General features: G+C 56.3%; 1 protein-coding gene across 3 annotated transcripts; it reads right to left on the bottom strand.

Moving 5' to 3' along the window:
* Positions 1–2833: 2833 nt before the first annotated feature.
* Positions 2834–27565, bottom strand: LOXL1 (lysyl oxidase like 1). 3 transcript variants are annotated; one of them, XM_008535345.2, is made up of 7 exons: positions 26038–27565; positions 11824–11932; positions 8577–8714; positions 7911–8067; positions 7220–7315; positions 5199–5314; positions 2834–3173 (listed from the first exon to the last, which is right to left on the bottom strand). In XM_008535345.2, the coding sequence occupies exons 1-7, from the start codon at positions 27173–27175 to the stop codon at positions 3167–3169; spliced, it is 1761 nt and encodes a 586-aa protein (XP_008533567.2). In that variant the 5' UTR covers positions 27176–27565; the 3' UTR covers positions 2834–3166. The 3 variants fall into 3 exon arrangements, with proteins under 3 accessions (XP_008533567.2, XP_070477723.1, XP_070477731.1); XM_070621622.1 differs by lacking the exon at positions 26038–27565 and adding an exon at positions 21228–21389; XM_070621630.1 differs by lacking the exon at positions 26038–27565 and adding an exon at positions 12159–13948.
* Between the last annotated feature and the right edge of the window lie 385 nt (positions 27566–27950).

Below are 27950 nucleotides of genomic sequence, written 5' to 3' on the forward strand. Positions count from 1 at the left end.
CCCCTACCTGCTCCCACACAGGCTGGGCTTTGCCTGTCACTCTCCTCTCCTTCTCTCCCTCTCCTTCCCCATCCTCCTCTCTCTTCTCTTCCCCTGCCCCCTTCTCTGCCAGGCAAGGAGGGAGCACTGGAGCCCAAGGAGCCCAGCTCCTCAGGACACAGATGGGGAGACTGAGGCTCAGTGGAGGACAGAGTTAGGACCCCAGCCAGGTCCCCTGCCACTCACAGGGCCTCTGCTCTCTGTCCTTCCTGCTCTCCAGCAACATCCACCCCAAACTGTAAGTACAGTCCTCCCTTGGTAGCCCTGGGGAGATTGGTTCCAGGACCCCTGTGGCTACCAAAATCCGTGAATGTAAGTCCCTTATATAAAATGGCGTAGTATTTGTGTATAATCTACGCACATCTTTCCATATACTTTAAATCATCTCTAGATTACTTATAATACCTAAAAAATGTAAATGCTATGTAAATAATATTGTTTAGGGTTTCATGTTGAGAAAAAAAGTCTGTACATGTTCAGTACAGACACAATCATCGCAGGCCTTTCCATCTGGAGTTGGTTGAATCTGCAGATGGAGAACGGTGGATACGGAGGGCTGACTGTACTTAACAGATCCTGTGGTCCAGACTGAGGGGGAGGCTGCAGGAAGGCCCATTTCACCTCAAAGTGTTTCTTCAGCAGCATCTGAGGGTGGTGAGCCTCTCAGCACTGGGGCTGAGCAAGCTGAAGATGGGGGGGTACTGGGCAGGTGGCCAGGAGGCCCTTTGCAGCCCAGGTAGATTCCTGCACATCAGTGCCCAGATATGCTCCTGGAGACCCTCTGGGTCTGTGCACCCCAGAAGGAGGTTCTGAGTCAGGAATGGAGATGACTTGCCCACCTGCCCCCCTCCTTCTCCTGTAAGACCCTGTCTAGTGCTGAGTGCCGAGCTCAGGTGGGGCAGCCAGGCACTGCCATGGACCAAGAGGGATCGTGGTTCACCCCAAGGTCCTCACCAACCAGGCAAACTCCATACTGTTTTCTTAGAATGTGACTTCCAAGGAATAACCCATTTTTGGTTCAGGCAGGGAAGGTGGCCCTGCTCCTCCTGCTGTGGTCTCGCTCACCCCCCCCCCCCCCCCCCCCCCCGGCCCCTCCAGAGCCAGGCAGCCCCACCCCTGGAGCACTGCGCTTCCCCAGGAGCCTCCCTTGACCATCTGTTGAAGCTTGTGGCCTCAGACAGGCTCCCATTCTGGGCTTCCTTTCTAACCTGGGAATTGAGGACTTTCGACTCTATCTCATAGGGTCCTCTGAGAGTCTGGAATTTGGTGACCTTGTCTGAGCCCTCCCTTGCTCACTCCTGGGGGCACCTAGAAAGGAGAGGGGGAGGGGCTGGAATCAGGACAGCACCTCTGAGACATACATGGGCAGGGGTTGCAGCAGAACAGTGACTCCTGGATGACAGTCTTCTGCCCACACTCCTCCTCAGCCCTCCCAGTCCAGCACCAGATGGAGAGTGGCAGGGCCAGGAAAGAGCTGAAGCCTAGCAAGACTCAGGGACTGAGTAAAGACTGAGGGAAGGAGGCAGGAGCTCAGCCATACTCCATTTGGCTGCCTGGGCTGGTGAGAGTGGCCCAGGGGCTCCAGTGGGCTGGGGCCAGGACCCTTCTGGAAGCATAGCATGGCTCCAAGAAGCCCTCCCTCTCCACCACATCAGAAGACCTAGTTGCTGCCACGGACCCTGAGGCATGAATAGCATGACGGCCACAAGAGAAGTGGTCCTTGGAGGACTCTGAGTGCAGGGCCAGGAGCTGGGGTCCACAGTGATCTGGAGGGGTGGGTACAACACCCTGCAGCTCACCCAGCACCTGCCTCTACAGCAGGAACTCACTGGCTCTCCACGCCAGAGTGTGAGCCAGGCAGGAGCACGTTCCCATTTTACTGACGGGGAAACTGAGGCCCAGAGGTGTAACACGACTTGCCCAAAGTCACACAGCCAGTGAGCAGGAGACTTGGCCCTGGAACCCAGGGCCCTGGTTCTCTTCCTTTCTCTCTGGTGTTACCCCCTGGGAAGGCAGGGAGCTGGCAGGAGGCAGGTGAGTGCAGAGGTATCCTGAGGGCTAGTGGAAAGGGAAGGAAAAGGGAGGCGCCCTCCTCCTGCTTCTTCCTGCCCGGACCCAGTGTCCAGGACCTCACAGATACCACAGTCAGGGCAAGAGAGAGGGAAGTGGAGCCATGGGGCCTCCCCCATCTCCCACTCCCACCAGTCTCTGCCAAGTATACTCCTGTCTGTTTCTTTCCCGGGGAGACGCCACCTGCCACACAAAGGCTCCAGCATTCTGCCCAGAGGCTGTCTCATAGGTGTGATGTGCACCCCCTCCACTCCCTGTGTGCTCCCTGAGGCCTGAGAGCAGGAACTGATTTTCCTGTGTGCGCTCAGCCCCAGCACAGGCCCGGCATTGAGTAGGGGCTCGATATGTGAGTAAGGGAGTAAGTGGCTGGTGGAGTGAGTGTGTGAGAGAGCAAGGAGGGTGAGAGTGTGCGGTGAGGCAGGGGTGGGGTGTGGGGCTTGGAGGAGGAGCAGAGCAGGAGACCAGCCAGGGGGGAAGGAGCTGGAGGTACCCACTCCATGCTGCAGGGCCCCTCCCCCAGGGGGCTGTGTGCCTCTTCCCACTTAGGGGCTTGGCCTTGGGATAAACTCCGGTGGGTTTCCGCAGTGGGCTTGATGCCCTCTGGGTCAAGCTGTGGTCCTGACAGAGTGGTGGCTGCCCTCCCCCACATTCTGCTAGGGAAGGATGAAGCCCAAGGATGTCCCCTGAGCCCAGCCTCGCTCTGGCCATATGCAGAACCACAGAGTAGAAAAACCTTGTTTTATTCAGCCCAGGCCTGGGCAATCTTGCTCTGTGGCATGGCCAAAATATAAAAAATAAAAACCAACAACCGACAAAATAACGCTGTAGAGAAAAGTTAAGTACAAAATTGGGCCTGGCATCCGGAATCCCTGTGGTTTCGGTCCACGTTTGCTCCCTGAGGCCGGCAGAGAGGGATGCCCCTGGCGTCCAGCTGCCCCTGCCTGTGAGTGGGGGGCTGGGCCCCTTGGGCCGGGTTTGTCCTGGCAGGAGGCTGCCTGGGGAGCAGGGCCTGCTTTGGGAAGCGGGGAGGTTGGCTGTCTGTCCACCCTCTCCGAGATCAGGATCTAAGGGAAGAAAGAGAGCAGGTCAACAGCAGGCTGTGGGGCAGGACCCCTCATGCACTGTCAGCAAGGCCCCCACTGCGTCCCCAGCTCAGGGCTTCTCTTCCACATGGGCAGGCAGGCAGACCTCCATTTCCTTCAATGCTCTGGGCTCAGGGGATAGGGGCTGACTCCTCAGCCCCAGCTCCAGGAAGAGGGCTTTCAGAGACTCGCCCACCCACCCTGGGCATGGTCTCATCACCATCCACTCCCCGTGCCCTGAGTCCCAGACTGTTTTCTAGGCCATTAGCAGAGCTGCTACCGTCTGGAAATACTTTCTTGTTTTTTCTAACTCAGTGTTTTTTTTTTAAAAAAGCCTCCTTTTTCCTCTTCAGAAACATGATCGAAACCCACAGGCGTCAGTCCCATGGCCGTTCTGGGAATGCTCCATCCGCTGGCTTCCTGTGCCTGGCCCTGCAGCCTGCCTGCGGTCAGGGTCGCAGAGACTCTCTAATAAGACCTGAGCCATTCCAAGCACTTATGTAAAGGGCTCAGAAAGAGGGCCTTGGCCTTCCCTGCGCCCGCAGGCCCCAGGGGACCCAGCTGGGGGCTTGGGGCTGCTGTTTCAATCCACCTTTCCCAACAGCAGGCGGGACTAGAGGGGGATGGAGGTTCCCTGCCTCCCTGTGCCGCCCCCTCCCCCTGCCCTTTTCGTCTTGTAGGCCCCTTCCTTCTTTCCTTCCTCCCTTCTTCTCCTTCTCTAGAATTGCATCCCAGAAAACTTCTACCATTTAGGTGTCCCCTGAATTCTGAAGGCCTGAATGAGACAGGCCCTGAGGAGTGAGACGGTGCTGGAAACCCACTGAAAGAGCTAAGTTGCTAGGGAGGGGGCAGGAGTCAGTCGTTACAAACACAGTCTGTGACCTGGATAATCTGATCTAATTCTGCCTATGAGGAGCCTAGTCTCTGTATTGAACTAGAGGCTGCTGTTCTCCTTTTTAGTACATATGGTGTGGTGCGGGCTGTGAGCAGTCAGGTTAGTGGTAGCAGCCAGCAGTGAAACGGCTGTCTGTAAGCAGGTCCTGACCCTGGTCACACACTGAGCCCTGACCCTGCTCATGGGCTAAACCTCTCATACCTGTCAACCAGTAATAAGTACACACTTTTGGGGAAGATGCCCCTCTGGGCCTTGGAATCTCTGCCATTTGTGCCCCAGCTGATGGACTAAAGCTCTAGGACTACTCTTTTTTTAAATGGAAGAGTTGCTTTGACCTGATCAAATATTTGAAATTCATACGGAGTAGGGTGGTGTTTCTTAGTGAGTCTGTAAGCAGGAGGTCCCTCTGCAAAGTACTTCATGTGGGAAATCAGGAGAGAGGCTGAGGACAGCCAGCCTGGGGCAGTGACAGCTGAGGACCCTTCCCAGGAGCCATGTGCCAAAGGCGTGGGCCCAGAGTTTGTCAAACCCCTCGACAACAGGGCCGAGGGACCAATGATGACTCATTCCAGGCAGAATCACTTGTATTTGGGACTGTGTAATTTAACCCATTTGATAAGGACACCGGTGATGACACAGCTGCCATTCACTGAGCACCACTGTGAAGGGTTCTTGAACATGCACAGACATCAGGCCTTTAAATCCTCCTCATAAGCCCATGTGGCAAGTGCCACTTTTATGGCTGAGGAAGGCAATTCAGAGAAGTGAGGTGAACTGCCCAGCGTCACGGAGCGAGGAAGTCACAGAACCAGGATGGCAGAGCCCATGCACCTTCACCCAACTATGCTGCCTCTTGCTGGTTTCCACTTGAGAAATCTAGGGAGCCGCAGCCCAGATCAACACCTGTGGCCTGAGCCCCACCATGAGCACTCGATTTAGGGTTGGCATGGACAAGGTTCCTCCTGCTGAGCCTGTGGGCTGGGCCCGAAGGCAGCTGTGTTTGGCCGTCAAGGTGACCCAGAGTGCAGGTATCTTATGTACTTCAGGTGGCCCTGCCTGCTCCCCAGGGAGGAAAGGGGCTGGAGCAGGGAGAGTGGTGGGCAAGCACTTACTGGACGATTTTGCAGTTTGTTGCAGAAACATAGCGACCTGTATAGTGGATGTTGCATCTCACCACATTGTTGGTGAAGTCAGACTCCAAAACAATGTACTTCGGGTTCACATGCACCTGAAGAAGGGGAACAGAGGGAAAAGGGATCTGGTCGGGGGCTTCACTTCACTTGGTCACCAGGGAAGGTGGTGGAGAGGCAGACAGACAGACACAGATGAGACAGAGAGAGGGACACAGGGAAATGGAGAAAGACCATGCCAGACCAAGAGACATAGAGACAGAGATACACTGGAGAGACATGGGGAGATAGAGAGAGACAGAGAGACGAAAGAAGAGACATCTCACAGTCAAAGAAAACATCATTGGATCACCCTTATCAGAAGACGGGAAGCTTCCCCAGAGCCAGAGCCCAGACCAGCGGGCCCCACATGGGGCATTCAGGGTCAGAAAGGTCGAGACACTGCTCTAGGGAACACAGCAGTGAGTGAGGGGCCAGGCAGGGATCCCTGACTCTGAGGCTTGCACTCCTTCACCACGCATGCCTATCTAGATGACCTGTTGAAGGCCTGTCCGGTGCCAGGTGGCAACTCTGCCCTGGAGCCTGACACTCATTGAGATGATGGCCCAAGCATAACCTGTCTGAAGAAGAGCTGTTGGGACACAAGGAAACCTTTTAAATGTTGGATTAATTGGGGGTGGGGGTGGGGCTCCACTGGGGTAGGCTATACCACCTTATTTGCAGAACATTTAAGAACAGATGCAATGACGTTCCTCTTAAATCCTGGTGCGTTCCTTTGGGGCAGGAACTGCACATTTCTTATGCAGCTCAAATCCCCTGGGGCCCAGAACTCAAGAGGGGCCTTTGGACATGTTTGGTGGGTGGATGAATGACGGAAGGAAAAGAATACCCTTGACAACCTGGCCCCTGGGTGAGGCTGAGCAGAGGCCACTTTGAGCCCGCTGAGAGGTGCTCAGGATGGGGCTGCAACCAGCTGCTTCCGGGCTGCTGTGTTCTGAAGGGAGCCCCTCCAGCAGCCCGTCTTCACTGCCCTCCCTTTACTGAACTTTGACGTGGAGCAGTGGGTCCAGGGGACCTGGCAGAATGAGCCCCACCCTCGCTTTGCACTTGCTCAGAGGAGGCCGAGATTTGGCTTCCTCAGGTGAGGTCATGACAAGATTTGGCTTCCTCAGGTGAGGTCATGAGGACTGAGCCCCCATGTAGCCTGCATGGATGTCCCACATTGGGCTGTGTGTCCTTTTTTTTCCCCTAAAGATTGGCACCTGAGCTAACATCTGTTGCCAATCTTCCTTTTTTTTCCTTCTTCTTCTCCCCAAAGCCCCGTAGTACACAGTTGTATATTCTACTTGTAGGTCCTTCTGGCTGTGCTGTGTGGGATGCCACCTCAGCATGGCTTGATGAGCGGCGCCATGTCCACGCCCAGGATCGGAACTGGCAAAACCCCAGGCCTCCAAAGCCGAGTGCGCAAACTTAACCACTGGGCCACGGGGCTGGCCCCAAGGGCTATGTGCCCTTACCATGCTTTTCTACTTGTCCGTGCCAAGGGAGGGGGCACTGGAGTGAGGATACCTGGAGGAGGGGTTCAGGCCAGAAGGGACTATTGGGCACAGGAGCCCGTGGCTCTGCAGGGGTCACTGTGAGGAGCTGAGGGTCTCTCTCAGAAAAGGGCAGTGTCCTCTCCCAGATGGCACAGAGCCTGCCTTGCCCCCAGACAAGGATGGACTACGTGGCTCTCCACGTCCTCTGTCACTTAGGGAAGACAGAGTCACCACCTCCTCTAGCTCACCACACCTGGGTAGAAGGTTCCTTGGTGTCTTTGTGAAAAGAGGCTGTGTCTGCCTGACGCTAAGACCTTCGGATGGGAAGCACAGACCTCCAGAACATCATCAGCTGCTCAGCAGCTGCGGAGGAAGCACACCCAGAGGCTGAAGCAGATCTCAGAGGCGGGCGACAATGAGCATGAGCTGTAGGTTGGAGGGAGTGCCCCAGACCAGGAAGCCCACCTTGAGGATGTAGTTCCCGGGCTGCACATCGGTTATGTCAATCCACTGGCAGTCGATGTCCGCATTGTAAGTGTCATAGCAGCCTGGGCTCAGGCCCTGGGAAAAGGGACAGGAGTAGAGGTTGGGGTGCTGTGTGCTCCTCAGAGCCACCCCGTGCCCACTTCAGCAGCCTGGGGCCTCCTCATGCTTCACCTCCACCCTCGCCCAGGGCAGCCGCTCAGACTGGTTCTGCCCTTCTAAGCCCACTGGGTAGGTGGACCAGAAAGACAATAGAGAGATATAACGGACATATGGGAAGGATGAAATGAAGGAGGGAGGAATGGATAAAGAGAAGACAGGCAGGATGGACATTCTGTGGATGTCTGGACAGACTGACAGAAAGATGGATCTGGGTAGACAAATAGGCAAATGGAACATCATGCCATCTAGATGTCACTGGAATGTTCCTTTCTTTCCATGAGCAGACACACCTGGGAATGATACAGGAAGGGGCCTGGGCAGGGGTGGAGGGCAGTACCCACGGGGTCCTGTGGTGGCTTGAGGACTGGCAAGAAAACCCTCACTCTGACTGAGCTGAGCAGCCGGGATTCTTGGCACTAGCGTGGCCTCAGATTGGTCCAGCCTCCCCGTCTCCCCCGGGTGGGGCTCCATCCCGCACTCCTGTGGCCCTGCCCCACCTCTCTAGCCCAACCTGCGTGTGAGAGGTGCAGGCGTAACGCTTGAGGTTGCCGAAGTCGCAGGTGCTGTCCTCCAGGCAGAAGCTGGCCTTGTGGCCCTCGGCTACCTTCTTGCCTGTGGCTGCGTCCAGCAGGTCATAGTGGCTGAACTCGTCCATGCTGTGGTAATGTCTTGGGCAGAGGAGAGGAGGGGGGAGAATAGAGCCTGGTCACCCCGGGCTTCCCACCCCATCCCCCTCCTGAGATGGGCCCGGGCACCCTGCTGTGAGCAGCCTCCTGACCAGTCTAGGCTCCTGAGGCTCCTTCCTCCCCTATGTGCCACAGGGCAGCATCTCTGGTGTCCCCACCTAGCTGTGTCGCCCCAGGAGAGCACCTCCTCAGGACTCCTCATTTGCTTTTGGGGTCCTACCTGTGTTGGCCTCCCTTGGGCAATGCCCTGTATTCTAGACACTTCCATCCCTTATCGAGACTGATCTTTCTATGTCCCATCTTCCAGTCCAGCTTTTGCTATGGCTCCTCTGAGAAACTCTTGCCCCAAAGGTGGATCCTTGGCAGACAACACCTCACCAGGGCCCTCCCACCAGCACCTACCCCTCCCAGAGGCTAATGGGGGAGGGGAGCTCAGACACAAAGCCCCTGGCCCAGAGGAGAGACTGGGAGAGGCAGGCCAGTCCACTCACTGGTGGCAGCTGTGCCACTCCCAGGTGTGCCGCGGCCGGTTCGGGAGGAAGTCCGCTGTGCCCTGGTTCTTCACACGCTGGGGGAAGCGCAGCAGCACCCGCACGTCGTAGTCGGTGGCCTCAGGGGCATAGGCTGTGCTGTGGCGACAGGTGGGGAGACCAGAGTGGGGCTGGGTATCATGACACTGACACCCAGAAGGCCAACTTGTCCCTGAAGATCCTTACATCTGACCCCTGCACTGTGGCAGAGGCTCAGGCCTCTCCCCCTCTATCCTGACCTCCACCCAGGCCTGGTTGTCCCCTCCTTTCTGGTCTCCATCGTGTGGCTAGCAGCTGCCACTGGAGTCTTTCTAAAGAGCATCCAGCCCGAGAATGGCCCTCTAATGATTGCAGGTGACTCTCAGCTGAGGACAGCCCCTGGGGGTGGGGGCACATCAAAATCTTTGGAGAGCTTTTTAAAAATGGCCCTATCAAGGATATTCTGGTAAGTTTTTCCTTCTCCAGACAGAGCCCTAAGTGTTGACTGAAGTATGCCATGTCTTGGGTGTGGGCCTAAGAAACAGACTCAGGCTCTTCAATGTCAAATCCTCTTCACTTTCCTGGTCCTCTCTGCCCTTCGGCTTTCCCACAAACCCTGGGTTCCAGCTTCCAACACTGTTTCCCAAATGGACATAACTCTTTCACTAATCTGTACTTTTGCCCATGCTGTTTGCTTGATCAAGAACTTACCCAGCCTCCTAGACTCAACTCAGGCCCCCTCCTCCAGGAAGTCTGCCCTGATTGCCCCACTTACAGGAATCCTGACTGCCTGAGAGCTTTAAGAGCACTGCCTGCAGCAAACCTGATACCACATGAGCTAGGTTGGTAAGACTAGGCCGTCACTCCCTGACTGAGTGGCTTCAGGGCCAGTGACCTGCCCCTTTCTGTGCAGGGAACCCCAGCCTAGGGCAGACTGCCTGCTCCCAGTTCACTCACTGACCCCAGTTCCCAACTGAGATGGGCCCTGAGAGAAGAGAAATAAAAAGAGAAAGGAATGAGGGGCAGCAGTGAGGGCGCATGCTCACACAGACACACACACACACAGACACAGACACATACACAGACACACACACAGAGACACACACACAGACACACACACACACACACCAGGAGGGCTGGCTGAAGGCTCCTTCCCTCTTCAGCTGACTGCAGACAGCTGTCGTGGCCAGCCCCAGGGGCACTTCCCTGGCACTCATTAAGGTCTGGGTCTTAAGGCCAGAGGCAGGAGGTGGCCAGTCACGGGGATTAGCTCTCTCTGAGAGGATGTCTGGACAACAGGCGGTACAGGCTCCTGTCTGCCAGGACGTAAGGCTCTTGGCCTTGTCTAGGGAAGGCTTGGAATCTGTCTGTGTCTGGATTGGAACAAAACATCCTCCTTCCCTCTGTTCAGTTAAACCCTGCCCTTCTGTTCGGCTCAGCACACCGTGGGAAACCATCAGGATCTAGGTTCTAGGCCCAGCGTGGCCACAAGCTCATGGTGAGACTTGGAGTGAGTCCCTTCCCTCGTCTGGGCTCTGCCTGCTGTCTGTGAACTGGCATCAGTTTGCAGCCCACACTTTCAATGGCCTCTGAGGGCCATACCACTCCAGGGCTTCGGCTCTGCTGCACTTTCTGGGTCTGTATCCCCACCCAGCCTCCTCCGGTGCCTCAGACCTTGCAGACCCCTCCCTTCTCTGACCTCACACAGCTCCAGCCTGCAAACTGCTCATTCTAGCTCTCCTCCCACTCCCTGTTGCTTGGTTCTGTCATCGGGGCGTGGGTGAGTGGCCACTCTCTCCAGCTAGCCCAGGAGATCCCCCAGGCGGAGCCCTGCCTGCCTCCTCCCCAGCCCATCTGGAAGCTCAGGTCTGGCACATGGGATGCTCCATGAAGATGGGCTGATTAAGTCTGGCTTTGACTCAAACTCCTCAAAACTCAGCTTCAATGGACTGCCATGGAGGCTGAGCGCTCCTCACCACTGAAGGAATGGCAGCAGGGCATTATCCTTATGCTGTCTTCCCAGGGACAATGGAGACAAGACCTGAATGGGCAGGTGACTGAGTGGTACTCAATGTGTGGTCCCTGGACCCGGGCCAGTTCACGCATTGTTTATTGCCAGGCTATAATAAGACAAGGAACTTGTACCAGCATGTAAATCAACTACATCACTAATCACACTGCTTAGTTCAGCTGACACTATTGTTTTTTGAAGCAGAACTTTCTGGATGAAGAAAGCAGTGAGTTGAGTTACGTTCTAGGGCAAGCTCCTTATCTTGTTACAGAGAGAACAGTTGTGGTCAGCTATTCTGAATGGCAGCGGACTAGAGGTTCCATACGTGAGAAAATGTTAGATTCCAGAGGGCTTCCTAGATACTAAAAAGTGAAAGTAAACAGAATTCAAATGTAAAAAAAAAGCAAATGATTACCCAAAATAGGTGCTTTCAATATAGAGGGATGTCAACAAAAGACGTAGGGCAATACAATCTTTAACTAGTTCTTCTAGCACAGAGAGATGTCCCCAAAGCATACACATCTGAACAGAACATTCGCTGTTAATACATTCAGAAGCAGAATCCCCCAGGAATAACGGAGAGTTGGCTACGCTCACCTTCTGGGTTCCTGTAAACTGGTGTCCTCTTCTCCTCTCTCCAGTGCAACCCATAACTAAGGCCTTTGTCACCCATGACTCCTGCCCCTGCTGTGACCCAAGCAGAGGCAGCCTGGGCGAGCGGAGGCCACAGCTGTCCTCCCTGGTGATAGCTCCGTAATCCTGCCCTCTATCCAGAAGGCTCCTCCCCTGATAGGACTTCCCTGGGCCCTTGTGGGAGTATTGGGACCCTGGGCTCCCCATGAGGAACCTTCTCATGAGGCAGCTCAGATAAGAAAGGTTTTAGTTCCTCTTATTGCTCCCAGTTTCCTGATGGGGCAGCATATACCTTCAGGGCCAGTGTGAAGATTAAATACCATGGCAAAAGTGAAGTTCCTCATATAGTGATGCACACAGCAATATCAGATAATTGCTTGTTCCCTCCCCGCCCGCCCGCACCCCCCCCCTCCCCCCGCCTTTGGTGCAGGTAAGGCTCACAGATGAAAAGGTCAGGGTCCTGAGAGGCTCAGACGCTTAGCCAGGGGCATGCAGCTTGCAGGCAGCCTGGCTAGCATGAGCATGGGTTCTGGATGACTCCCAGGAACTGTCCTGACGCTCCAGGCTTCGCCCTCAGCTCCTTACCTGGCCAGACACTTCTCTTCTGCAGCACAGCGCAGGGAGTACAGATGGGCTCTCTGCACGTAAGTGGATGCTTGCACGTAGTTGGGGTCCGGGACCAAGTCAGGGAGACCTGGAGTGGGCAGTGGGAAAGAGGGAGGAGGGAGGAAGAGCATGGCACTGAGGAGGGTCAGGCTGGCCACGGTCAATGCCCAGAGACCTCCCCAACCCCCAACACCCTTTGCCATTCTTCTACACAGGCTGTCACCTCCTCCTGGAAGCCTCCCAACCTGAGCTAGGTGTGTGACTGGAACCATTTTCCCTGGGCACAGGTGTGAGGTCAGGGAGCAGAAGCTCACCTCTGGGGCTCCATGCTGTGGGAGCTGCTGAGACCCCTGGCAAGCTGGCACACGAGCAAGATCTGGGAGACAGGGCAGAATTTGGAGAGCCAGAGAAGAGGAAAGGGTATTCTTGGGAGGAGCAGTAGCATGAACAAGGGCCTGGAGGCAAGACTGAGTGAACCAAGTAATTTCCTGACAGAGACACTCCCCTCCATGTCCTTATTCCCCAGGCCTCTGGGCACCAGCCCCTGACGCCTCTGCTCCTCTCACCCCTGCAGCCAGCATTCTTTGTGAACCACCAAGAAAGCCCTGGGCTTCTGGCCCAGAGTGGGTCCAGGAAGGCTCGTGGGCAGAGCCAGGTGAATGGCGGTTGGCAGCAGTGGAGAGGGCAGGAAGGGGTGGGCTAGCAGGAAAACACATCCCCACAGCAGGCTGCTGACCAGGCAGGATTCTCAGCCTGGGCGCCCAGCCCAACCTTCTCAGGATTCTTTTCTTCCTGCCGTTGGCCCCCAGACCTGACCAGGCCCTCCCCTGTCTGCAGCCTCTGGCCTCCAACCTGCTCCCTCCCCTGCGGGGCCTAGGGCCCAGGGCCCAGGGGAAGTCTGCAGTCCGCTCCAGCCTTGTGATCACATGGTGCTAGAGCCAGGGGGTCTGACATTCTGCCTGCGCCCTCTATGTACATAAGTTAGTCCCAGTGAGAGCTATTAGGAATAAGCAGAAACCAAATTCAGGAGTCCAGACCCCATCCGCATGGAAGAAGAAGAAATGAACTTGATGGTGGGAATGTGGGAGCGGTGGGGCATAGGGTGGGATGGGAGGTGGGCTGGGAAACCCCAGAGCCCTGGGCTCCATCTCAGCTCTGCTACCGACTTAAAGGGGAGTGGGCAGGGGCCTCTATGTCCCCTCCTCTCTCAGGCTTCAGGGATTCTGGCAGATAAATGATAAAATGAGGCTGTAAGTTCCTCTTAGCTTCTTTCAAGCCCTCTGCTGGTGGGGGGCAAGCACAGTGAGGGGGCTTGAGTCACGCAGACAGGCTTCCAGCACCCTCCTCTTGCTGCCAAAACGGTCTTGTCAGCTTTTAGGTCCAGAAGATAAGGCAGAGGAGGACTCTGGCTTCTAAGCCTTTCACAGAAGTGTCTGCCTGCATGCCACCTCTCACACACACATCCCTTGGGCTCCCAGGCCCTAGGCTGCTCACCCTGGGGCCCAGGCTTCACGCGGGAGCAGCCAGCGTGATCTCACCTACTGGGAATGAAGAGGAAGCTTGGAGCACAGGGGTGGGTGAGGATGAGGTGGCTCCTGGCTGACGGGGGCCGTCTTGGCCAGCCTCAGCCCTCTTACTCAAGCCCCCAGGAATGCCTGCAGTCATTCCCAAGGGATCCCCGGGCCTTCAGAGCAAGGGGCCACCTCAGGGCCAAGCTGGCTCTTACGCTCTGGTCCCCAGAAGCCTCTAGGGGAAAAGTGAGGAAGACAGGAATGGTCCCCTTAGCCATCATCACAGTGCCTTTCCCTCAGCAACATGTTGGGGTAGGTCAGCTGGGCCTGAAGCCTCACGAGACCCAGCATTTGGCACCAGACAGCTCGCCTCCCCCACTCCGGGCCCGGTTTCAATAAACACTGCACAGATGGCTCCACAAAGCTTTTCTGGCCCGACCGTTCCTCTCTGGGCCATTCCATGAGTTGGCTGTGCAGTCCAGGGAAGTTAGAAGAGCCAGCTGAGAAAGAGGCCAGGGGTACTCAGGGCCAGCGAGGGCTGGTGCCACTCCTGGCCTCTGACTGAGCCCTATGGTCACCCTGAGCTCTAATCCTGGCCACACACTGAGGTTTGATACCTATCAACAACTCTGAACCTCAGACTCATTGTTGATGGACTAAAAGCTCTGTACTTAAAAAAAAAACAACAAAAGCACCTTAAAAAGAACTGCTTTCACATCGTCAATCCTTTTTGATTATAACCGAGTGGAGTGAATTTGTTTTGCAAGCTCCAGAGCCATGGGGGAAGGGCACTTGTAGCGTCTACATGTGGGTATTCAGGAAGAAGACTAAGGACAGACACCTCAGAGCTGCTGGTCACCATCTGAGCCCTGACCTTGGCCACAGATGACCATCCTCCCCTCACTGTTGAGGAATCTTAGGTTTAGGCAGGCGCCTCCTGCTCCAGGAAGTCTTCCCTGACTGGCAGTGACATTCCAGGCTGCACACACTTCTCCTTTCTCACTACTAGATCTGTATTGATCTATAATTAGATTTCATCATATTTGCCTGTGTCTACTCCCCTCCAGACTATGCGTTCCCTGAGGGCAGGGCCTGGGTCCCACTTACCCGCTCAGTGGGGCAACATACCATGCACTGGAGCTGACTGACTGCCCCATCCATCAGCCTTTCTCAGGCAAGCTTCTTGAATGGTTAGTGGCTTAATACTTTACCTTCCAATCATCCATGAGCATGTGCCACACCCTGTACCCTGCAAGCCCATCAGGGCATACACAGGTGCTGGAGGGAACTGAGGCTCAGAGAAGGCAACGAATTTGCCCATGGTCACACAGCAAATTGGGGCAGCCCCAGGTGGAACTCCCAGGTCCCAACCCCCTTCCAGGACTCCACTTGTCATTCTTCTTTTTATAAAAATGAACTTTTTTGAAGTATAATCTACATACAGTCAAATGCATAGATTTTAGGTGTAGAGTTTGATAAGTTTTGACAAATGTGTAGACGGTATAACTATCACCACAATCAAGCTATGGACTGATCCCACCATCCCTGAAAGTTCCCGCCTGCCCCTTCCCAGCAAACCGCTCTTCCCGACTCCGCTCTTCCCCTTCCCAGGTAGCCACGAATCTGTTTTTTATTCACTTTAGATTAGTTATGCCTTTTCTAGAAGCAAAATGGAATCATTCCATTATTTTATTTTCTTTGTTCTACATCTCTGACCATCACAGGGGTCCTGTGACTCCCCTAACTGGCTCCCCCTGACTGTATTCCATCTCTGTCATCCTCAATGCCCTGGGGGAAGCTGCTGGAAAAGAGCTGGGAGTTCAGGCTGGGCACCCGACCCCCTTCAGATCCCCTGCCCAGGCCCCTGGGAACAGCAGGCCCCCTCCCTCAGCTGGTATGTTCTTCCAGGAAGGAAGAATGCCTCCTTCTCTGGCCTGCTCTCCAAGGAGGCATTCCATCAGTAGCCAGGCCTGCAGGCTCGCGCTCCTGGCCCCTCCACGGGCTGGGCGTGGGGTTGGGTTGTGTGATACTGGAAGAGGCTGGGGAAAGGCTTGCACAGGGGCTTGTGGATGTAGGGGTGGTGCACAACCAGGCCCTCCAGGCAGGGTGGCCAATGTGGGATGAAGTCTAGTTATAACCAGACCATGTGCTCATCCCCCATCCCAAGAATTGTGCATTTTAAAGGAAGATCCTGAGAGAGGGTAAGGTTTATCAGAAGGCGGGGAGAACGTCAGTCATGGGATGTAATTTTAAGGAGGGGCTGGGATCTCTTACCAAAATACATGGAGTCATCCAGCCCTTGGACCTGGCGCTTGGAGACTTTATAAAGTAGATTCCAATGAAAACTTTTCTTGGACACTCCCATTTTAATAAATGCATAGAACTGAATTAATCATAATTCTCATTTTAGAGCAAACTAACAATTATCACTGGTCTATGCAAGGCTCCTCTCTTGTAATAAAATTTTTAACTTTCATCCTCACCTTTGACCTTCAGACATATCCTTGAACATCTGTGCCTCTGTTTAAAATCTGCAGTGTGTTGGATGTGGGTATACAGTTTTAAAGTATATAAGTAATATTGTCTTATAGATCTCATTCTGTTTCTTGCTTTTTCAGTCAACGTAGACTTTTAAAATCTATCTAGCTCATTGCTTGTCATTGCTAAATAAGATTCTACAGTCTGCACCCTCCATGGCTAATCTAGCCAGTCTCCTGGGGATGGACCCTTGGGGATGGAGCTGACCACTCAAAGGCTGGGTGGATGGTCTTGCCCAGGCTACCCAGGGAGGCCCCAGTCACCATCAGTGTCCTGCCTTCTGCACCAGGTGGTAGACAGGAACCTGACTTCTTACCCTACTCTGTCACAGACCTACTGTGTGACCTTGGGCAGGCCTGGGCCCTCTCCAGGCCTCACTGCCTCCATTGATCCAGATCTGATTGTCCTCTATCCCACTCAGGGCTGGAAGCCCTGGCCGGCCCCCTGTGGGTGCTCTTGCCCAGAAGGAATGCGCTGACCGTGGGGGCTGTGCACATACAGATTCAGGCTGTACAGAGCCCCGGCCAGGGTTGTGGGGGACACTGAGTCACAGGGCAGCAAAAGCCCCTGGGATGGTTGAAGCTAGGCTGCTCAGCTGGGGAGAGGGCGGGCATGAGTGAATCAGGTCCCAAGGCCATTCTGTAGGCAGCCTCTACTCTGGAAGAAGCCTCTGTCAGACCCTGCAGGGCAGTAAAGACAGAGTTGAGGGACAAGGACCAGCGTTCTGCATCCCCACTCTGCCCCTGGAGCTTCCTCTGTGGGGGATCCCTTCACACTGTCTCTTGGTGGCCAATGTGCTCAGGCCCAGCCCACCCTGTCCCCTCCACCCCCAACCCAGGCTGAGCCTAGAGCTGCTGGCTGGCTCACATGCCAGCTTTCTGTGGGAAGCTGACCATCGTCTTCCCCTTCCCTGGCAGGACCCAGCTGGGGCCGTCTTGTGGCAAAGACTCAAGCAGGTGAGTTTGCCATCTCATCCAAACCCCCACTGTCTAGGTCTCTTCCATCTTCTTAGGTTCAATTCCCCCACCTGCGTGATGGGCAGACCGGACTAACTGGCCCTTGAGCGCAGGTTGGATGGCTCCATAAATACTTGGGAGATTAAAATATTTTCAGGAGCTATTCAGTCCATTCCCCAGCCTTGGGCAAGAGCCCAAGACCTCTCACAACCTCTACAGACAATACTTTAGCAGCCAGGAAATTTGCCCACCGTCTGACCTAAATCCTTCCGGCTTTATGAGAAATCTGTCCCCTTGTGCTCAGTGGTTCCTGGAGGCTGCCCAGTGCACAGGGCCTGTGGGCACATTCCTGTCGCTTGCCCACATCTCACCTGTCTTCCTCTTGGCTTTCCCTTTTCTGTGGTTTCCATAAACCTCGTATCCTTCAAAATCTTTCCTCCCCACGCCTCCTGCTCACAAGAAGCAGATGAAGGAAAGTGGAATGCAAAATGGCCTTAATCTCTTGAGCCCGGGGCTGGAGGATAAACAATGTCCAGCAGAAACTGGTCAGTCAGTTGTGAAATACGTGCAGAGCGGGATGTTTTGGCTCACGCAGCTAGACTGCAGAGGAGCCCCTAGGTGGGGAAAGCAGAAAGCTCACAGAATAAAGATGAACCAGGAAGGCCTCCAGGGCAGGAGCTGGCAGCTCGGTAGCCTACGAAATTATCATCTAATAATCAGCACATTAAATTGTTGGCACCAGCCTGATGGTGCCACACCTGCATGATGAGCAGACAGCCAAGGTGGCTGTAGGATCCACTGTGTCCTACCATGAAGGGCCAATCCTAGCCCAGGGAAAGTAGCTACCATGGCCATAAAGCCAGGCCTAGAACCTTCCATGGCTCCCCAACGTCTACAGAATCAAGCCTAGATTAATCAATCTCAGGGTGGCAGCTAAGGCCTTCTATGGTCTGGCCTTAACCTGCCCTTCCAGATCTCTTAACCCCAAAGACCCATAGGCAGCTCTCTAGCACACCCGGACTTTTCTGCCTCTGGCCTCTGACCCCATGGTGCCCCTGTCCTGGAATTCCCTGCTACACACACACACACGTGCGTACACACGGCCCAGCTTTGCCCTCCCTGGGATACACAGTCTTCAGGCCCCAAAGCCTACCTTGTTAGTCCTGACCACCCCTCTGCCACCACCCTGTGCCTCCCTTCCCTCTTCCAGCACATGTCTGCTGCCCCCACCTGACAGGGAGAGGGGAGAGAGAGTCAGGTGGCAGCAATGGCCTCACTCAACTGTGTGGCGGGACCTGACTCAGAGAAGGGGATCTGTGTGTGTGTGTTCACCTGGGGGAACTGCCCTGGAAGCAGGCCGGGCTGCGCTGGGAGGAGGCCGACACTCACCTTTGGCAAGTTAGCTCCCTTCCCAGTCGGCCAAGCCTTCTGCCGCCTCCTTGCACACCTCGCTCACTCACACGCTTCTCAGCATGAACACAGCCCCTACCTGTTCTGCCCGCCCACCCTGTAGGCTCTGCTTAGTGCCACCTGCCCCCATCTCCAGAAGCCTTCCTGCATGCAACAGTCTCCTGGGTTCCCTCCCTGCCCCTCAGACCCTTCACCGTGACCTGAAGTTTTAATTTTTCTTACAAAACCCACTCGGCCCATAGCCTTCCCTCTCAGCTTATGACCACTTCATCCTCTCAGCTGCACAGACCATAATTCTTCACATTATGCCTGACCCCTCTGTCTTACATCCCACATCCAATCCATAAGAAATCCCATCAGCTCTCTCCAAAATATATCCTGAATCTGACTTCCCACCACCTCCGCTGTTACCACCCTGCCTGGCCACCATCATCGTGGCCTGGATCTCTGTGCCAGCCTCCTCTTGGTCTCCTGCCTGCCTCTCCACTGTGCACTGCCAGCATAGCAGCCAGAGACCCTGTTTAAATGTCACTGCTCAGCTCAAACCCTGAAGTAGCTCCCCAGTGCACGGAGAATAAAAGCCAAAGTCCTCACAGCGGCCTACAAGGCCCTCCATGGTCAAGGCCCTCCATGGTCAAGGCCCCCCATGGTCAAGGCCCTCCATGGTCAAGGCCCCCCATGGTCAAGGCCCTCCATGGTCAAGGCCCTCCATGGTCAAGGCCCCCCATGGTCAAGGCCCCCCATGGTCAAGGCCCTCCATGGTCAAGGCCCCCCATGGTCAAGGCCCCCCATGGTCAAGGCCCTCCATGGTCAAGGCCCCCCATGGTCAAGGCCCTCCATGGTCAAGGCCCTCCATGGTCAAGGCCCTCCATGGTCTAGGTCCTCTTATGCCTCGGACCCGTCTCCTGTTATGCCCCACTCCTAAGCCGTTCTGCTCTAGCGACACTGGAACTCACTTGAAAACCCCAGCGAATTCCTACCTCAGGGCCTCTGCACTGGCTGTTTCCTCTGTCTGGAATGCTCTTCCTGCAGAGAGCTACAAAGACTTCCTTCAAGTCTTTGTTCAAATGTCACCTTCATGAGGCCCGCCCTGACCACCTATGCAACCTCCCCCAACATTCCAGATCTCCCTTACTTATCTCTGTTTTTTCCCCAGCACTTGCCACCTTCTATTACTTGTTTATCCATAAAAATATAAGATCCACGGGGGCAAGGATTTTGTCTTTCTTTACACTAATGAATACCGAGCTCTAGCCCAGCTCCCAGTACCCAGGAAGGCACTCAATGAGTATTTGTTGAATGGCTAAATTTTCTCAGGAGATGAGATCTGCTCTCCTCAGCCAGAAGAGAACCCCTGGGGGAAGGGGTGGGTGGGACTTTGCCTGCCGCCCAGCTGCAGGCCTAGGTCTCGGTGCGCAGCATGTTCTGGGAGATGGAGAGACAGGCAAGATGGAAGTGGGCTTGGGCCGCTGCATCCTGCTTCTGGGCTGAGACCTTGGTGAAGACAGGGATGGGTCCGGGGCACCCCTGAACTGCCTGCACCAGCTCAAGGCCTGGCACCTGGGTGCCCTCGGCGAGCACATGCACAAATACCTACACCCCACAAAGCGGCTGGGGGCATCTGCCTGTGTAAGCACAGACCTTATTATCATGCAGAGCCTGGGCCTGATTCCAAAAGTCCTTTCCTTTGGAAAAGGATTCGCTTTGGGGTTGGAAAGCCTGTGGTTCCAGTTGGCCCATGAGCAGGAGGAGGGGTGGTCTGTCTCCTGAGGCTTTGATGGCAAAGGCCTCTCCAGCCTCGCCCTCCCCACCTGAGTCCCTTCCTGCTCTGGCATTCTGCCACCAGTATCACCCCAGTTCCAGGTGATACTGAAGTGCTCGGTTTCTGGGTGCCCATCAGCAAGGGGGAGAGGGACTCAGGTGCAGCCCTGGCTCTGTAATCCTGAACGCAGACAAAAAGGCCCTCTGGGTCCAGCTGCCTGTGGCGAGGAGGCCGCTGGGGCAGGGCAGGGGAGGGGACAAGACCCAGCCTCTCCTTCCGGCCTCCTAGCCAACTGCTGCTCCGCAGGAATGCCTGGCATGGAATTGGAAGCAGGTGTGGGCTGCCTGGGTGGACCACCCGCCTCCTCCCTGGCCCTTCCTCTCCTGCCATTCCAGCCACTGCCCTGGGGAGTTTTCTGTGTGTTCTTGGCTTGGACAGGAATGAGGTGGACTCAGGCTGGGACTACTGGGGAGGGGTGTCCCTTTGGCGATGAGAGGACATTGAGAGGGGTGAGAGGAGGGACGGAAGGCCAGAACTCCCAGGCCACGTGCAGCAGTAGCCTGGTGCTTGGAAGCCCCTAATGACTCCCCAGCCTGCTCTGCCACCACCCCAAAAGGCTCTGTGGGGCCTGCAGACTCAAGGAGAAAATTCAACTGTTGGTTTTCCAGGGGTTTTAGACCTGAGGGAAACAACGAACACAGAGACAAACCCTTCTCTGAGCAGCAGGGGCAGCGGGAAGGTTGGCGCAGTCCAGTGGGGTAGAGTCAGCCTGGGTCTAAGCCCGGCCACTGATGAACTCAGAGACCTTAGATGAGTTACGGAACTTCTCTAGCCTCGGTTTCCTTGTCTGTGAAACGCGGGTGATACTACTATCTAACAAGGTTTCTGGGGGGATTAAATGAAAAAATGAAAATACAAGGCTTCGTACGGTGTCTGGCGCATGTTAAGGGTTCAGTAAATGTCAGTTGCTGTTGTCCTTTACAGTAGGAGCCGTCTCTTCCTGCAGGGACAGTCCAGTTCGGACCAGGGGAGAGAGGATGTGGCTATGCAAACTGGATGATAAGAGAGGAGACAGGAAGTCTGCCTGCGATGAGGCTGCCCAGGATACTACTTGTTTGTTCTGACACTAGTGACCTTCGACTGCCGAATGGGGAAGGAGGAAGTCGACCCAGTTCCCTCTGCCTCCACAGCAGTCTGACCCTTTACCATAATGTCCTTGGCCTGAAGACTCCACTTTTTCCAAAGGAGCGACTTGAGACAACTTCAGGGAAGGAAGGAGGGATGCTGAGCTGTGATTCTGTCTCCATCAGTCACCAGTTATGTGACCTTGGGCAAGTCGCTTGACCTCTGAGGGCCTCAGTTTTTCATCTGTGAGATGGGGACAATAATAATACCTAGAGTTGTTATGAGGATTAAGTGACTAATTGTAAAGTTCCAAGAGGAGTGTCAAGCACGTGCTAAGAACTATACAAGCGTTGGTTAAATAAATGTTCTGGAGTCTGCAGGCAGAAGGACAAGGCCTCACACCACCACCACCCTGGGGAGGTAGTCTTCACTTCCGAGCCTTGCATACTCACTGTCCCATCTCACCCTATCACAACCAGTGCCTGGAACACAGTAGGCAGTCAAACATCTGTGGAATGACCAAAGGAATGAATGAGAAAATAAATTTATTTTTAGGTAAATACCTAAAAATTTAGGAAAAAAACAATGTATGGTGGTTGAGAACTCAGGATGGGGAGTCATGCAGACTCAGATCCTGGTTTTACTACTAAGAGGTTGTGTGACAATCAGCAAGGAGTTTGTCATCTTATCTATGAAATGGGACTAGTAATGGTACCTGGCTCGTGAGGTTGCTGCGGGAATTAAGGGAGATGATGCATAAAGTGCCCAATATATGCTAGCATAATTATCCCCTGTGGGTGCAGCCAGGGGACCTGAGACCCAGAGACGGAAGCTGGTGGAGGCGGCCCAGGCTCTCAACCTGCCCCACCTGGCTCACAGGTGGAACAAGGGTCCTCCTGGGTCAACTCAGTGCAATGCAGAGATGACAGGCTTGGTTTGAATTCTGGATCAGCCACATCCAGCTGTGAGACCTCCCTAGTCTCAGTTTTCTCCTCTGTGCCAGAGGACCATACTCTCCACCTCTGCACGGGGCTGTGAAAGTGAATGAAACGCACATTTCAGCCACTAAGCTCAGCAGGTGCTCTTCAGCCAGGCTGTTAGTATCATCCTGCCTTGGGCTCTAACTCTGGACACCTGTTGGGTGGAGGCCTGCTTCTGTCCTTCCCTGCATCTACTCCAAGCCCTGTGGAGGTGGGTAGGTAACCTGGGGTCGGGGTGCAGCCCAGGCAGTGGGGGTAGGGGCAGGGAGCTAGTGCTACACTCAGTGTCTAAGGGGTCCTGTCTGGTCCTGGTGCAGGAGGCTAGATGGATAGGGGAGTACCCTAGAAACTGCCCAGGTGTGCAGGAAATGAAACATCTAGGCCTAGGAGCAGCGGAGTCCCTACGGGAGATTTGGAGGCCTAAGAGAGGGAGAAGGAAGAGAAAAGAGGAAGGAGGGGCCTCAGGTTCTGGAGAGGTAGGCTAAAGCATTTAGATTTTGTCCTGAAGGCCTTGGTAGCCACAGAACCTTGTTGAGCAGGAGAGTAACATGGTCAGTACTACATGGGTTTGTCTGCCCCATGTGTAGGATGGACTGGTGAGGGAGAGGCTGGGAGCAGGGGGCCAGAGCAGAGGCAGCCACAGCTCCCTCCTGGCCTCTGATTGGCCGTGTGAAGTCAGGGATGGAGGACCCAAGCCAGGCAAGGCTAGTGCAGCCATTAGAGACGCCCCAGGAGGAGGCAAGTGCAGCCCACTCCATGTTACTTTCACAGGATGGCCAGAGCCAGTGAATCAGGCCAGAGGTGTAAGGGGGAGGCCCTGGGAGGAGGAGAGGTGTGCTTTCCCGGGGACTGGAGTCATGTTAGTCGGTACTCACACCACAAGCTCAGAGAAGCTAACGCTACAGGGAGGCAGGAGCAGAGGTGAGGAGGCTGGGAGGCTGGCTGTGATAGAGGGAGAGGCATAGTGCAGGAGACACGGCCGGGCCTGGGGAGCAGGATTTGCTCAGAGCCAGGCAAAGTATGTGACCCTCTCCGGGCCTCTGTTTCCTCGTCTTCTCTCGAGTTAAACATTTCAAAGTTGGAGACAATGGCATTGAGGAGGCCTTGGACACCCCCACCGAGGGTGGGACGGAAGAGGGTTCAGGCGCCCGAGGAAGAAACCAGGCTCCAGACAGACGTCTGGAAACTGCCCAAACATGAAGGGATGTGGGCGGTACCCACATGTGTTTGGTGTTGTGAGGACATGTCCACGCCCACACACACACAGGCCGCCAGCGCCCGGCCTCAGACCCTGGGGTGTGTGGCCAGGAGGAATGAGGTCAGTCTCGGAGAATCCGCCCTGGACTCCCACACCAGGCCTGGGGGTCTGATCTCAAGCACAAGGCTTGGCCCTTCCTGAACTGGGATTTTCCATGGTCCCGGCCTAGCAGGGTAGAGAGGGGGAACGAATGATGAGGGAGACAGTACTGCTCCTCTCTGGCCTCCCTGTGAGCCCCAAACCAGCCTACACAGCCCCCACTCCCACCCCACACACCATCCCCTCCATGACTGGGGAAAGGAGAGATTGGAGGGGCTGACGTCCATCCCTGGCAGCAATGCTTAGGTACCTCCTCTGGGAAGACCTCCCTGAGCCCCAGCCCCTGACTGGGGCAGCCCCTCCTCTGAGCTCCCCTAGCCATCCCCAGTGCCTGCCCAATCACAGCACTGTCGTGCCCCCTCTGCTGTGCCTCCCTGGGCAGGTTTGGATTTGAGCAAACCAGCACACGGGGTTGGGCACCTAACATACCACCTTCATCGGAGAAATGTCTTTAACCCAAATGAACGTGGGGCTCAAGGGCAAGGCCAGCGGCCGTGCTAAGCACCAAGCACTGCCATTCCAGACATGCCTTGCCCTGGGCGGTCCCCTGGGAACCTTAAGAACTGACTGGCCAAAAAAGGGCCCTAGAAAACCCACTGGCCTGGAGCACAGATGCTGCATCCCAGGCCTGGCTCTGCCAGCAGTGCTGTGGCATTTGAGGCCTGAGTGTTCTCCTCTGCCCAGAGGCGGGGCGCTTCTGGCTGAGCCCCACTCTGCGGTCTTGCATTCTAAGAAAAGCTACCACCAAAGCTTAGCACCCTTTAGGTAAAACATCCTCTCCTCCAAGGAGCTCTAGGAGCAGCTGATGCACTATTGTAATCCGCCCTGCTGCAGGGATGCAGCAGGACCAGATGTGGCCGAGGCCACGGTGGGCAGGAGGATGCCTCCTTCATCACATCACAGAAGGGCCCTCCATCTACCTCCTGTAGGTTCTCAAAGTGGGATTCAGCACGCAACCTGAGTGCTACTCCCTGGATGTGAGGGAGTGGGTGCTATGAGTGAGGACGCTCCTGTCCCCTAGCCTTGAGCTCCAGCGGTCCCTAGGGAGAGAGAAGCACCCCCTCCCCCCCATTCCTCTGCAGCGGCAGCCTCTCACCCAAGGTCGGTACGGCTGAAGACAAGGCAGCAGTTCCTGTGCTCACACAGGCAGAGAAGCAAAGGCTCCTCTGAGCCGCTGGGCCGCGAAGGGCTCAGCCCTCACCTAGTGGGCCTGGCACAGCACCCTAAGTGTGGAGCAGAGAATCAGAGCACTGATTGTAGCCTGAAAGAGGCAAGGCAGGGGTGGAACCCATGTGCACTGGGGACTGAATGGAAAACCTTGACCGAAGCTGACTTTGGATTTGCAGAGACAGAAACAGGAAGGGGAATTCTACGACAGCAGAGCATAACCATCCAGTCCCGGCCAGACCACTGGTGGGCCCTTGCCGCAGTAGCCCGCCTGCTGACAGCACATGGGGACTTGTTCATCTGAAGAAGGAAGGTTGCCCCCTCTACTGTGTCCTTGAGTGCACATGGCTTGGGCCTTCCCAAGACTAGGTCCTATCTTCCTCTCCACTGCCCCCCAAGCCAAAAAAAACCCAGAGAGGCCTGTCCACAGCTGTCTCCTGGAACTCGCCTCTAGGACCAGGACCAGGGTGAGCTGAGGGACGTGAGTGAGCCACTGGCCTGGGACACAAAATTTAAGTGTGCCCAAAACCTCAATAACCAAGATAAGTAATATTTGAGGCAAGATTTGTAAAAATTCAAATTAATGCAGAAAATGTGATGAACAAAACATCAAAATTTCAAACAGAGACAGGATCAGTATTGCTGATTTTTCAGTTTGCCTCAGGTTTGAATGTGGCTTGGCACGGCACCGTTACTGATTCTATTCAAAATGTGGATATTTTTTCATCATTTTTTTTGCATTATTTCTGATCTAAAAAATGCATTAAAAGATTACTTATTTTGATTACTGAGTTTTTTGGCACCCCATGAAATTTTGTGCCATTCGCCTCTCTAGTCCAGGTCTTGCAGTGTTGCCTTGAGCGGACTCCTTACTGGTCATCTAGTCTGGACTCCTGCCTCTAACCTTCTGCCATTCAGGCCAAGCTCACACACACCCGGTGATGGTGCCGGAACGGAACGTGCCACACTCCAGAGGCATCCCCAACGCCTTTTCGACCCTGCTGCTCCCTGCGGCACCCTGTGAGGCTGGGACAGAGGCATCCCCAGGGCTGAGGACAGGCCCCGACTGGAATGCGGGAGAGGTAGGGAGAAGGGCTCCTTCCCTTTGTCCCCAAATGACCCAAGCCATGTCTGGAAAGTGCTTTCTTCCAAAGCCAGTCCCTCCACCCCTTACGCACCAAGCCAGGATCAGAGCCCAGGCGTGCCCGGCCAAATCCTGGCACTGACGATGCGTGGACGTGGGGAAGACTGGGAGGTGGGACGCACTGGGGCTGTTGAGGGGGAGGGGGTCCTGCCTTAGCAGCTCCGGGGAGGCCTTCGCTAGAGGACAGAGGAGGGTTCACCAGTGAGCAGAAGGGCGGACAGCGGGGCGGCGGACGGTACTCACCGCGACCGTTCTGGGTGGGCCGGTACACGCTGCCCACGCTGAGGCGGCCCTGCTGCGCGCCGGGGCGCTCTCCCCCCGGCGGGGGCGCGTCCGAGCTGCGCACGGGCAGGTAGGGCGGCTCCAGCACGCGGAACGGGGGCTGCGGCTCCACGCGCGGCGGCGCGTAGGCCTCGGGCGGCACGTTGGCGTAGGGCGGGTACCAGCCGAGGCGGGGGTCGCCGCCGTAGGCGCCGCCGGTGGCCTGCGCGGCGTCGGGGCCCGGCTCGGGGTAGGCCTGCTCGACGCCCGCCGTGCCCTCGTGGTACAGGCTGTGCGAGTAGCGGCGGTCCAGGCCGTCGGCGGGCGGCGGCGGTGGCGGCGCGTAGGGCCTCTCCGGGGCCGGGTAGAAGCCCTGCGGCGGGTACTCGGGCTGCTCCTCGCCGCCGCCGTACTCCTCGTAGCGCGCCCGCGGCTGGAAGGGGTAGATGACCCCCGCCGAGGCCACCGCCGCCGTCCCCGCGCCCAGGCCGCCGCCCCCGCTGCGGTAGTACACGTAGCCCTGGTCGTAGGTCCGCGTCGCGGGGTCGTAGGTCTCATACTGGCTGACGTAGGGCGCCTGCGGGTAGGGGAACTGCTGCGGGAAGGAGGGCGGCTGGCGGTAGGTGGTGGCGAAGGCCGAGGCCGAGACCGAGGAGGCGGAGCCCCCGTGCCGTTGCTGGGAGACCGAGGTGCGGGCCCGGGCCATGCCCGTGCTGTCCCCGACGGCCACCTCGCGCCAGTTGTCGGGCACCTGGCCGAAGCCGAAGGGGTGCCGCGCTTGGCCGCGCACGGTATCCGAGCCCACGCGCCCGGGCAGGGGCAGGGACGGGGCCTGCCGACGCCGGGGGCCTCCGTGGCTGCGCCGCTGCGGGGCCTGGGGGGCGCCCGCCAGCAGCACCCGGGAGCTACTCTCGGTGCGCTGAGGCCGGGCCGGCACGTACTCTGAGCCCGAGTTGAGCAGGCTGTACACCTGCCCGTTGTTCTCCCACTGGATCAGCTGCCGCCAGCGCCCCGCGTCTGAGCCCTGCCCCGGCTGCGCCTGCTGCCCGTGCACCAGGACGCAGAGGCAGGCGCCCCACACCAGGGCCCCCAGCTGCCCGCTGGCTCGGGCCAGAGCCATGGTGGCCCCTCTGCAGAGGCCTGGTGGACCGAGAGGCTCTCAGGAGTGGCCTCCTGTGCGTGCTTCTCTTTCCACGGTCTCGAGGACAGGACGGCTCCTTGCCTGCCCCAGCTCTAGCTTTGTCCATCCTGGCCTTGTCCCGAGCGGGACGGCTCCTCCGATGACAGCATTTCGAGGCCAAGGGGTCAGGGCAGGGCAGGGGCGGTGCCCAGGGCTGCACGAGGCTCTCCGCAGGGCACCGGGCAGGCAAGACTGCCTGGGGGCCTTACATGGCCAGCCCGGCACTGGCTGGCCGCTGGGCAGGCGCTTTCCCACTCTGAATGAATAAGCAAGAGGCTGGGAGCGTTGGGAGGTGTCGGGCAGCCTGGTCTGCCTGCTGGGGCCTCCTCCGCGGGGCCCTATGGCCCGCCGGGTTTTAGCTATGTGGCCTGTGCCACAGCTGCTGTGCTCCCTCGGTCCCTGGAGCCCCCAGCCAAGCCAAAGACCTGTCTCTCAGGAAGGGAATGAGACAGGGAGTGGGAGGGAGCCTCTGGGGACTCAGGCCTGGTTAGTGGGGTCCTGGCAGGCAGATCAGGGCTGGGGTGTCAGCATCTCTCTGGCCATTTCTCCCTGCTTTGGACTCAGCATCCCTGGTCTCACCTTATTTATTGGCTTCTTGTTTGGGCTTGAATGAGCCCCTAGCTCCTGTCCACTCCAGACTCTGCCAAGGACCCCTGAACCCCCATTCCCTAAAGCCAGTGCTAAGAGACACTCTTCTTGTTTGTGGGCCTCCTTG

Source organism: Equus przewalskii, chromosome 1 (genome assembly GCF_037783145.1).
Source record: "Equus przewalskii isolate Varuska chromosome 1, EquPr2, whole genome shotgun sequence".
NCBI classification, from domain to species: Eukaryota; Metazoa; Chordata; class Mammalia; order Perissodactyla; family Equidae; genus Equus; species Equus przewalskii.